Source organism: Doryrhamphus excisus, chromosome 18 (assembly GCF_030265055.1).
Source record: "Doryrhamphus excisus isolate RoL2022-K1 chromosome 18, RoL_Dexc_1.0, whole genome shotgun sequence".
Taxonomy (NCBI): domain Eukaryota; kingdom Metazoa; phylum Chordata; class Actinopteri; order Syngnathiformes; family Syngnathidae; genus Doryrhamphus; species Doryrhamphus excisus.
The window spans coordinates 15,313,841-15,324,956 of NC_080483.1; the positions used below are offsets into that span (position 1 = coordinate 15,313,841).

An 11,116-nucleotide genomic window follows, 5' to 3' on the forward strand; every position below is an offset into this window, starting at 1 on the left:
TGTATTTACAGGTTTTTTTTCAAATAATTTCCTGCATTTATTTGTACCCAGCATCATAAGCCTTTAGCTTCATTGCTAATCCAAAGCAAAACAGGGCGGGGTAACAGGCTAACAGTATGGGCGGGGCAAAATCGCGTCAATTGTGTCCGGTGTGCACACAGCTTTAAGCTGTCATTTCAACATTAAACTTTCGTATCAAGGTGGGGGCCTCAAACTAGCGTCTTGCGGGCCGCATTTGGCCCGCGGGCCACGAGTTTGAGATCCCTGGTATAATTCATTCATGAATTCATTTTCTACCGCTTTTCCTCAAGAGGGTCGCGGGGGTGCTGGAGCCTATCCCAGCTGTCTTCAGGCGAGAGGCGGGGTACACCCTGGACTGGTGGCCAGCCAATCACAGGGCACATATAGACAAACAACCATTCACACTCACATTCATACCTATGGGCAATTTGGAGTCGCTAATTAACCTAGCATGTTTTTGGAATGTGGGATTAAACCGGGGTGAAAATGTGTAATGACAACCATAAAACCACAAAACCAGTTCCTTGACTGCCAGGACCCCCCCCCCCCCCCAAAATTTTTTTTTTTTTCATGTAGCTCAGAATTCCTGCAACCCGAAAGGAAACAACAACATTCATTCATTCATTCATTCATTTTCTACCGCTTTTTCCTCACGAGGGTCGCGGGGGTGCTGGAGCCTATCCCAGCTGTCTTCAGGCGAGAGGCGGGGTACACCCTGGACTGGTGGCCAGCCAATCACAGGGCACATATAGACAAACAACCATTCACACTCACATTCATACCTATGGACAATTTGGAGTGGCCAATTAACCTAGCATGTTTTTGGAATGTGGGAGGAAACCGGGGTGAAAATGTGTAAAAAACACAAAACCAGTTTCTTGACTGCCAGGACCCCCCCCAAAAAAAAAATTTTTTTTTTTTTCATGTAGCTCAGAATTCCTGCAACCCGAAAGGAAACAACAACAACATATTTCACTTATATGACCCAGAGCATGAGATGCTTCCTTCAAGGAGACTCGGGCAAACCGGTGTCTTCCACTTTAAAATGGTTTTGGTTTGTAACGCTTTAGAGTCCACTAGGTGACCGTATTGTTCTGAAATTGCCTGTTTCTGTCCCCCATTGGCCAAAAGGTTGTGTATTTTGTGCAAAAAAGGTCATTAAAGCACAGTGTTTAGTAATAAACCAAAAAAAAACATTAACAATATTAACAAGCAAAAATGATGAATATTCTTACCTAGTACTCCATGCAGCCAGCCCACTTTCTTGCACAGGCCCACATGCGGACTCATTTGCTTTCCTATGAGCTGCCAGCATACCGCCACTTTGGTTTGAATCCCAATCATCATACGTCTACGTATAAGTCTGTCCCAGAAATAGACAATGCAGGAAAGATGAATAATAGTTGGGAAAATCTCTGGAAACCTTTCCACGGGCACAAGCTGCTGACTTTTAGTGTGAAATTCTGGGAATGATTCAAGAATGACCTGTGTACTGCTAAGAGTGGTTAAACTTCATGGCATGGAATGAACCTTGAACTTTTATGCTGCATGGCTTTTCCATTCAGAGTTGGGGGGGGGGGGGTTAACTGGAACAAATGATTTTAAATATCTTTATAATGTAAAACATTGTCCTAAGGTGTATATATTAAAGGTTTGTAAATGCAAAGGGTGAGTCAGCACAAAAAAAGATCATTCATTGGACATTTGCTCCTGAAGACGACAGGAAATGTGGAAGGAAACCGGAGTACCCGGAGAAAACCCACGGAAGAACATGCATACTCCACACAGAGATGCCACTATGTGGCCAACATACTAACCACTCGACCACCGTGCGGCAACTACAGTACACTAAAGAAAAAATGATAGGGAGATAGTAAAATAACAAAAATAAATAATGCATTGAGCTAAAATTCCCAAATAAAAAAAACAATGAACAAAATTCACACATTTAGAAATAATAAATAGTAAATGAAATGCTTAATAAAACATTAAGACCAGATGAAACATTTTAGAATGTTTGCACTGTTAAAGAGATTCTAAGTAAAGCTTCAAAATGCAAACAAGAACATTATTATTGCAAATACTCATTAAACCCGAAATAGGCTGTTCATTAGCTAATAAAAAGTTTAACACCATCGCTAAAAAAATATATAAAAAAATAAAAACTCCCTTAAAATACAAATAAAATGTTATATTTAAAATGTATTTTTTCTCATCATGTTTTCTTCCAACTTTCAATGCTCCATGTTTGGTGCAAATTCAAAAAGGGCAATTTTTTGTTTTTAAAACCTTTCTCTCAGAGATACCATCTGATATTTATTGGACTGCTCTGCACCAGTGACAACCTTCATTTCATGCACCAGTACCTTGAGGGACACCCAATGGGATCTTCTGGCTCTGGGCCGATGACATTTTTGGGGGTTTTGTAACCCCGTGCCTGTCTTAAACAGGCACCTCAAACTTGTGTCCTGCGGGCCACATTTGGCCCGCGGGCCGCGTGTTTGAGGCCCCCGCCTTGATATGAAAGTTTAATGTTAGTGCGGCCCGCGCAAGTTTGATATGGATGCTGTATGGTATCATGTACCCAGAAAAAATTATGTTTGATTAATGTTCATGTTAAAGGTTAAATAACTGTTAATAGTTATCCTCCCTATCCGTGTGGAAGTGGTAAGTTTTTGGCTATTTAAGTTTTTAATAAATGCGTTTGTTTTTTTGGAAAACCTGATGCGGCCCAGCCTCGCCCAGCCCTGAGTTTAAGACCCCTGGTGTACAACCCCAGGTCAACAGTGCGACTGCGTTCAATGAGAGAAAGCTTGCCATCACAGGGTCATAAAAGTGTGAATACTAGACAGAAATTGTTTCATTTATTTTGAGCAAGAATACATGTTAAATTTGGATATGTGACATATTATAATTCACAATTATATTTTTTCCCCCCGAGATTTCAGCCTATTTCACTTTAATGTGCTTTTTTTGTCTCACGCCTATTTCTTTTTTTATTTTATTTTAGAAGCTCGACTTAGAACCTCCTGAACAGTGCAAAATGTAACTTTTTTGCAATTTTTCAACTGCTTTGAAATTGAAATAATCTTTTATATGATTACTAAAATCCCACAACTTAACCACTTCTTGCAGAATAATAAAAAGCATCACTCAAATATTATACTTAAAAGGTGCAGTTAGAGGTGCTAAATATGTGCAGTTAGTGGACTGCTAATTACCATTATACTAATAACCATTTGTAGTATAATATTGCAGAACTATTGATACACTAGGATCTGCACAATCCACTAACTTTCACCTCCATATTTGCATTATCCGTGCAAAATCGTAACAACACTTGAATTCTTATTTTTAAGTATTTACCTGATATGCCTTGGTCCAGTTGACTTTATGGGTTTTGTTTTAAAAGTCAGTTTTAATCCGGACGCTTCCTTTTATATCCACAATATCTGCTGTAAGTTGCTGTTGCTGCCAAAGATTTTTTTACACTGACGAGAGCTACTCATTTGATTGCTTGAACTTGTAAGTCTCGTTGCCAAACACGCCCTGCAAGTTCACGTAGTTTTGACAGATTTTTACGACGCAAAAAAAAGTCATGAGAAAATAAAAACTATAAAATATCTTTGTCTAACATAACCAACAATTTAGTTTATTTCTGGCTGATAGAGTAGACATTTTTTTTTGTCATGCTCCGTGCTCTTTTATGTGTTTTATTTTGTTATTGTTTCAGATTCTTCTGCTCCTCCATTCCTAGGCGGAGCCACAAGAAACACCTGAGGCCACTTGTCAATTAGCACAGCTTCCACAGACTCTGCTCGACTTCTGCCTGCAGGTTCCTCTCCGGCTCTTACCGGTCATGTTTAGTCTTGTTTTCATTATACTGGATTATATATACTGGATATACTTATTGGACAGTTGAATTTAGCAGTAGTAACCATAACTACACCTACATTTTGCATCATTTCCATGATTCTTCCATGAATAGTTACTATTATGATACATAATAGAGAGGAGGTGGTCCACATTTCAGCAACTTCACTTGGACCGCAAACATCTTCACCAGTTGGGGAAAGGCTGTATTTCCCCAGAGAGCTGTACTAGGCCCTCGCCATTTTATATTCTTTTTTGACACAAAATGGCACACGATGCAATGGACAATTATGTGACAAATGCTTAAAGCAGGGGTCTCAAACATGCGTCCCGCGGGCCAAATGTGGCCCGCAGGACACCAGTTTGAGGCCCCCGCCTTGATATGAAGTTTGATATGGATGCTGTATGGTATCATGTACCCAGAAAAAAATATTACCTTTGATTAATGTTCATGTTAAAGGTTAAATAACTGTTAATAATTATCCTCCCTATCCGTGTGGAAGTGGTAAGTTTTGGGCGATTTAAGTTTAAAGGAAATAACTCGAAGGCTACCCGTTTAGGTGGCTAGCTCTCTAGTTTGCGAGTTAGCATGTGTCTCGAGACCCTGCAGTTGCGCAATATGTTGTAAATAAAAAGAGTATAAATGTGACTATAGTCGTGTTTTGTCATGTCTACAGGGCTCTAATAATGCTTTGTTCATTTTAATCTGAAAAAAATCATTTGTCTACCCACCAACTATATGTGGTTTCTTAAGTTTTTATTATTTGCTGTTTTATTATTATTATATTTATTTATTACTGATTAATTGATTTTCTTTATTCTTGATTTGTTTATTTATTTTTCATCTTATTTTGTGCAGAATAAAAGCCTTGCCCAGACCCTAGCTCCAGTGGCCCCCAGGTAAATTGAGTTTGAGACCCCTGGTTTAGTAAATCAGAAGGGCTGATTCCCATCCAATGAGAACCAATTCCCTAATTTGTTATGTAATTTTCATTTTGCACACTCAGTTCTCACGCTCAGCCCATATTTTGATGGACAAGCAATGCGGCCAATCACACATAAGGATTTACGATTATACCATTATACGATAGTAGAGAGGGCGACATCTGTTCTTTCAGAAAGAATCTTTTCAAAAACAGGGAGATACCTTTGGAAAAGAGGATTCGTTTGTTTTTTAATTTCCTACGTGTAAAACGTTGACTTCTGTTGCACAAATTCCTTGGAATTGCCACAAAACGGGTTAAAGAGAACACACATTGCGAGCAACCTTTACTTCCGTAAACACACGCGTTTGCGCATGTACGTCACTTCCCGGAAGATTTTTGTTCACATTGACAATTGAGTGACCCCATAAAAAAAGCATATTTAAAAAATCCAATTCGGACATTATATCCTGTATTGTATAAAAATGCCCACAAGCCCTCTTCTGGGTAAAAACAGTAAGTTAATTTAAAAAAGGATCTGACTTCAAAATAAATATTCACCTGCTTGAAAAAGAAAATAATGTCAACCAAAAACAAAAAAAACGATATTATGTAATGTAAAACAATGTTATATAATGTAAAATGGCATGAAACTGTCCTTAATGGAGTATAATAAAACAAAAAATACCTACTCTCCGACTATAAAGTATTGTATTTTGAAAACCTGTAGCGAACTGACAAGTTTTTGTTCCGGGTCAAGTACTTTTCCGGTTCACCGTAGTGACTTGTGTGTTTTCATAAGACTTGTCTGGTTGGAACGCAGGCCTGTATGTTATCGCACCATAAGAAACACATTGGATTCTTCTTACAAACGACACCTTCGATATCTTAACTGTCTTCAATGACTTCAATGTTCAGGTTAGTTCCATTCTTCTGTGTGTGTTTTTGAAGCGACGCCATACCGGCAGTTCTCATATTAAATAGCCCCGTTAACTTGTCGTGATAGTCCGTGTTGTATTTCTATTAAGACATGATTAAATGTCATTTGTTTCGTATTGAACGCTGCAGTCGCATTTGTTTACGTGTGTTTTACTCTGTTATTTATAATTCAACACGTTACCGTCATGATTAGCTGATTCGCCACTAGCTAACATTTTATAGCGTGTTTAGCCGTCGTAATTGGTGATTGACGGTTATGGAAACCACTATAAACACACTCTAAACTTCATAAAATATAATGAATTCTATAAAATGTACGGTAAACTACCATAAAATCTTCGTATATCGCGATCTAATGAAAACTATTTCTACGAATGTATTGAATGGCCTCAGCCAAGAAAGGTTGTATTATTATGAAAACCAAAACATCTGTTACCGTGATGCTATGCAGTTGTAACTAACATCCATCAATCCGTTTTCTATGCCGCTAATCATATGTTGGAGCCTATCCCAACTGTCTTCGGGCGAGACTGGTCGCCAGCCAATGACAGGGCACATAAAGACAAACAACCATTCACACTCACATTCATACCTATGGACAATTTGGAGTTGTGTTGTTTAGAATTGTTTAGAATTTCTTTGTATTTACAACCGTGTGTTTGTTTTTCCAGATATTGATATAAAAATCTGTGGATGGCACATCAGGGGGCCATCTGAAAGCATCCTTTGGGCCTGCACCAGCACTTTCAGTCCACAATGACCAGTCACTTCCGTAGTTACATCTGGGACCCCATCCTGATTGTGTGTCAAATAGTGTTGATGCAGTGTATCTACTACAGCTTTCTGGGCTTATGGTTGGCAGGAGTGGACAGTCTAGTGGAAACACATCGCTCACTTGACCAAATTTTCAGCTATGAAGTAAGTTTGTTTTTAATGTTTGTTTTTTTGTTTGTTTGTTTGCACCGTGACACCTTTCTTATATCTTTTATCAGGTCCTGGGTTTCGCAACAATGCAGGGGAGGCTCTCAATGATGGCTTTTGTTTTGAACTCTCTTACCTGGTAAGGCTTTATGAGATTGTATTATTTAACATGACTATAATTGTGAATATTTGGAGAATGACAGATTTTTTTTAGGGATGTCCGTTAAGAACCACCAGGTTCAGGAACAGCTTTTTCCCAACAGCTGTCTCCTTGTTGAACTCTGCCCCTTCCACTACTTACATCCCCCCGCTGAGCTATGCCCCCCCCACCATCACTTCATTGCACTACTTCATTGCACTATTGTACATATTGCACTATTACATATTCATAGATCATACTGTTTATAATTTTTATAATCTGCAATAACCGTACTCTAGTCACTTCATTGCAATACTGTACATATTACTGTTATTATATATTGTCACATCCATACTGTTTATAATCTGTATAATCTACAATAGCCATATTATAGTCATTTATATCCCTGTACATATCCTCACTGTATTATAGTCATAGCCTGTTATAGTTTTTTTTTTACATAGATCTGTCCATAGTTTTTTTCTACATTTACTTAATACTAAAGTACTTATAAAATTGCACTTCTGGCTGGATGCTAACTGCATTTTGTTGCCCTGTACCAGTGACATGAGTAATAACAATAAAGTTGAATCTAATCTAATCTAAATATCGGTGCCGATAAATATCGGTTGACATCGGTATCCGATTGTTTTCCCGTAAACCGGAAAGCCAGTATCAGACATCCCAATTTTTTTTTTGCTCAACTTATCACAGTTTTTCATACATTTATGAAAAAGCCTAAACCTAGGATTAGCTACAAAATATGCATATTTACGAAAATTGTCCTTATTTTTAAATGAAGCTTTTTTTTTCATACATAAATGAATAAATGTTCACAGTTTTGTGGTTGATTACAGCCTAGGATTAGCTACAAAATACGCATATTTACATAAATTGTCCATATTTTTAAATGAAGCATTCACAACTTGTGAATGTAGTACTCTGCATTGGTCACTAGGTGCCAGTAGTTGTTCGGTAAGACCACCACTTAAGCATCAGGCTTTTATTGCAAGTTTAAATGATCTCACAACAGGCGCAATACGGCAGCATATGCTAACGTGTCTAATTCCTGGACCTCCAAACCATGCTAAGTAGGTTGAAAAAAAAAATTACCGTATTTTCCGCACTATACGGCGCACCGTGTTATAAGGCGCACCTTCAATGAATGATATAAACTTTTTCCATACATAAGGCGCACCGCATTATAAGGCGCTACAGTAGAGGCTGTAGTTACGTTATGCAATTTCAGGGTCTTTATACAAACGCACAAATGAAAGTGAATCGTCGTTTAATATTTCCCAGTATGCACAGCGCACTTCTTCTACGGGAAAAATGGAGTCGGTGGCTGCTTACCGTAAGTTGCGAGACCTGTCGCGGCTCAATATTGATCCATATATAAGGCGCACCGGATTATAAGGCGCATAGTCGGCTTTTTAAAAAAAAAAATCAGATTTTAGGTGTGCCTTATAGTGCGGAAAATACGGTAACCTCTTTTCTTGGTGGCGTAGACTGTGATTTTTGTACATTGGGTGTAAACAGAGTGCTTTTAGTCCACTTTTGCATACATGTTCTCTGATTTCGGATCAACATTTGCAATTAAATTGACTGTTATAACACATTGATTACTTCCACCTCCATTGACAGTCTTCTTCTCTCTTTAATTGCCATTATTCTCTAGCGACAGGCGGCTAACAAGCTCTGGTTATTCACTGAGTTGACTCGCTATCAAACGCTAGCGTTCGGATCACATGCTTAACTTGGATAAAGAGCTATAAAAATCATATGTTGATAATACTTAACTGTGTATTTCTTCATGTATCGTTGCTGTAGCGCTCTGGGCCTGTGGTTCTTCATCCGCCGAGGGAAGCAGTGCCTGGATTTCACCGTCACTGTGCACTTCTTCCATTTAATCGGCTGTTGGATTTATAATTGGCATCTTCCCTCCTCGCTGTCCTGGTGGCTCGTCAATGTGGCCTGCATGGCGTTGATGGCGGTAATCGGGGAGTACTTGTGCATGCGGACTGAGCTCAGGGCCATACCAGTCAATTCCGGACCCAAGTCTAATCTTTGAATTTTTTTTTTTGGGACACGTGCTGATGATGAATGGACAGTTGACTCCATAAGGAACGTTTCTCACAGGAGGATGATTTTCCTCTGCTCATAAAAAGTGAACATTGAAACAAACAAACAAAAAAAAAAAGAATAAAGTTGTAATTTTATGAGGAATTGTAATTCCATTCCGTTTTATTTTCTTCCGCTGATCTGGATCTCGGTCTCAGTAGGGAAGTCCAGACCTCTTTCTCTTCCACCAGGAGGACACTAAGGTGTTCCCAAGCCAGATGTGAGACAAAATCCCTCCGGTGTGTCCTAAGTCTTCATCAGGTCTTCTCCCAGCTGGGCATGCCCAGAACACCTCACCAGGGAGGAGTACAGAAGACATCCGGACTCGATGCCTGAACTGATGAAACCCATTTCAGCCGGTATTGTTTTTTTTTTTTTCTATTCCAAGTCTCCAAAGCATATGTACCCTTTGCAAGGGTCCACACAGAGATGGCAGAGGGTGGGATTGAACCCTGGTCTCCTAGCTGTGAAGCCTGCACACTAACCACGCCACCACTGTGCAACCTAAACGACTTGTTAGCATACTTAAATGTAGCAAATTCTACATCTGAATTAAGAGTTATGAAGTGAGTGATAACCACTAAAGCGGGGCGGCACGGTGGTCGAGTGGTTAGCGCGCAGACCTCACAGCTAGGGTTAAATTCCACCCTCGGCCATCTCTGTGCGGAGTTTGCATGTTCTCCCTGTGCATGCGTGGGTTTTCTCCGGGTACTCCGGTTTCCTCCCACATTCCAAAAACATGCTAGGTTAATTAGCTTTTAAATAAGTCGACAAATATGTTCATACATTTTTTTCATTTGAAATGACAAATGGCATGTCAACACAGTGATTATTTTTGATTATTTTTGTTTTATTTGATTATGAACGATTGGAAACAATAAGCAATTAGTTGATTAAGCAGTTTTAAATCATGTTTTGCTTTATCACATCTCTAAATATGTTCTCCCCGTGCATGCGTGGGTTTTCTCCGATTTCCTCCCACATTCCAAAAACATGCAACCACGCCAAAATAACCATAGTCGTACATCTTTAACTGAAAATTTTGGATCTTTAACCGAAAATTTTGGATCTAACTAAATAGATCCAGGTTGCACAGCGGTCGAGTGGTTAGCGCATAGACGTCACAGCTAGGAGACCGGGGTTCAATTCAACCCTCAGCCATGTTGGCATGTTCTTGTCGTACATGCGTGGGTTTCCTCCCACATTCCAAAAACATGCTAGGTTAATTGGCGACTCAAAAAATTGTCCATAGGTATGAATGTGAGTGTGAATGGTTGTTTGTCTATATGTGCCCTGTGATTGGCTGGCGACCGGTCCAGGGTGTACCCTGTCTCTCGCCCGAAGACAGCTGGGATAGGCTCCAGCACCCCCCCCCCCTCTGCGACCCTTGTGAGGAAAAGCGGTAGAAAATGAATGAATGAATGAATCCTAAAGTGATGCAGGGAGGCCAGAATTGGGGTGATGTGCCCCCTCCCCCTCTTTGGTTCCTGTTAAAAGCCGTGCCGCAGAGTTCTGGTTCTGGACTAACTATAAGCGGGGAGATACTTTTGGCTAATTTCAGAGTAAAGTGCATTACAGTAAAAAATGTATTATGAAGGTTAGAAACAGTTTTTTTTATGCTCTAACTACGGAAATATTCCCTTTTATAAAGAAGCAATTCTTCTTTTCGGGAATTCACTTTCACAGTCGGTTGGATCTGGACCCAATTAACCATGAGACCCGAGGGATTACTCTACTTCAAATTTTATGTTATTTTAAAACAAAGAAGCTGATATATGGACTTATTCTTGAGATTAAAAAAAATGAATATAACACTACATAGTACACACAAACCGAAAAGAGACTGATGCTCGTCAGCAAATGGCGGAAGATAATTGGGTCTCTCAGGTCTTCAATGCGGTCAGAGTCCTATAAAGGGCTTCCACCTCGGGGGGGCCATGATCCTTCATTTTCCTCCTACTACACTTAAAGTGTCCAGGTGGAAACAAACAGATGGGAGAACACTGACGAGTGGAAACCTGCTTGTTATGGTCCTCATTACCGAACCAACACTTTGCTGGAGGGGAGGCTGGAAACAGAAACTCTGTTGTAAAGTCATAAAAAAAAAAAAAAAAAAGTCATCACTCTTTCTGACCCATTTCTCGCTCATTGATTACATCCTTCCACCACTCGTAGATCC

General features: G+C 39.5%; 1 protein-coding gene across 1 annotated transcript; it reads left to right on the forward strand.

Annotated features, from left to right (window-relative positions):
* The first annotated feature begins 5,582 nt into the window (after nt 1-5,582).
* sys1 (SYS1 golgi trafficking protein) lies at nt 5,583-9,038 on the forward strand. Its single transcript, XM_058055742.1, has 4 exons — nt 5,583-5,735; nt 6,428-6,674; nt 6,749-6,816; nt 8,647-9,038. The coding sequence occupies exons 2-4, from the start codon at nt 6,513-6,515 to the stop codon at nt 8,885-8,887; spliced, it is 471 nt and encodes a 156-aa protein (XP_057911725.1). The 5' UTR covers nt 5,583-5,735; nt 6,428-6,512; the 3' UTR covers nt 8,888-9,038.
* The last annotated feature ends 2,078 nt before the right edge of the window (nt 9,039-11,116 follow it).

Excerpts from the sequence above, each read along its gene's own strand:
- sys1 (XM_058055742.1), top strand. The coding sequence starts at position 6,513 with ATGACCAGTCACTTCCGTAGTTACATCTGGGACCCCATCCTGATTGTG. Across the intron at positions 6,675-6,748 it reads ACCAAATTTTCAGCTATGAA|GTCCTGGGTTTCGCAACAAT; the intron begins GTAAGTTTGTTT and ends ATCTTTTATCAG. Across the intron at positions 6,817-8,646 it reads GTTTTGAACTCTCTTACCTG|CGCTCTGGGCCTGTGGTTCT; the intron begins GTAAGGCTTTAT and ends TCGTTGCTGTAG.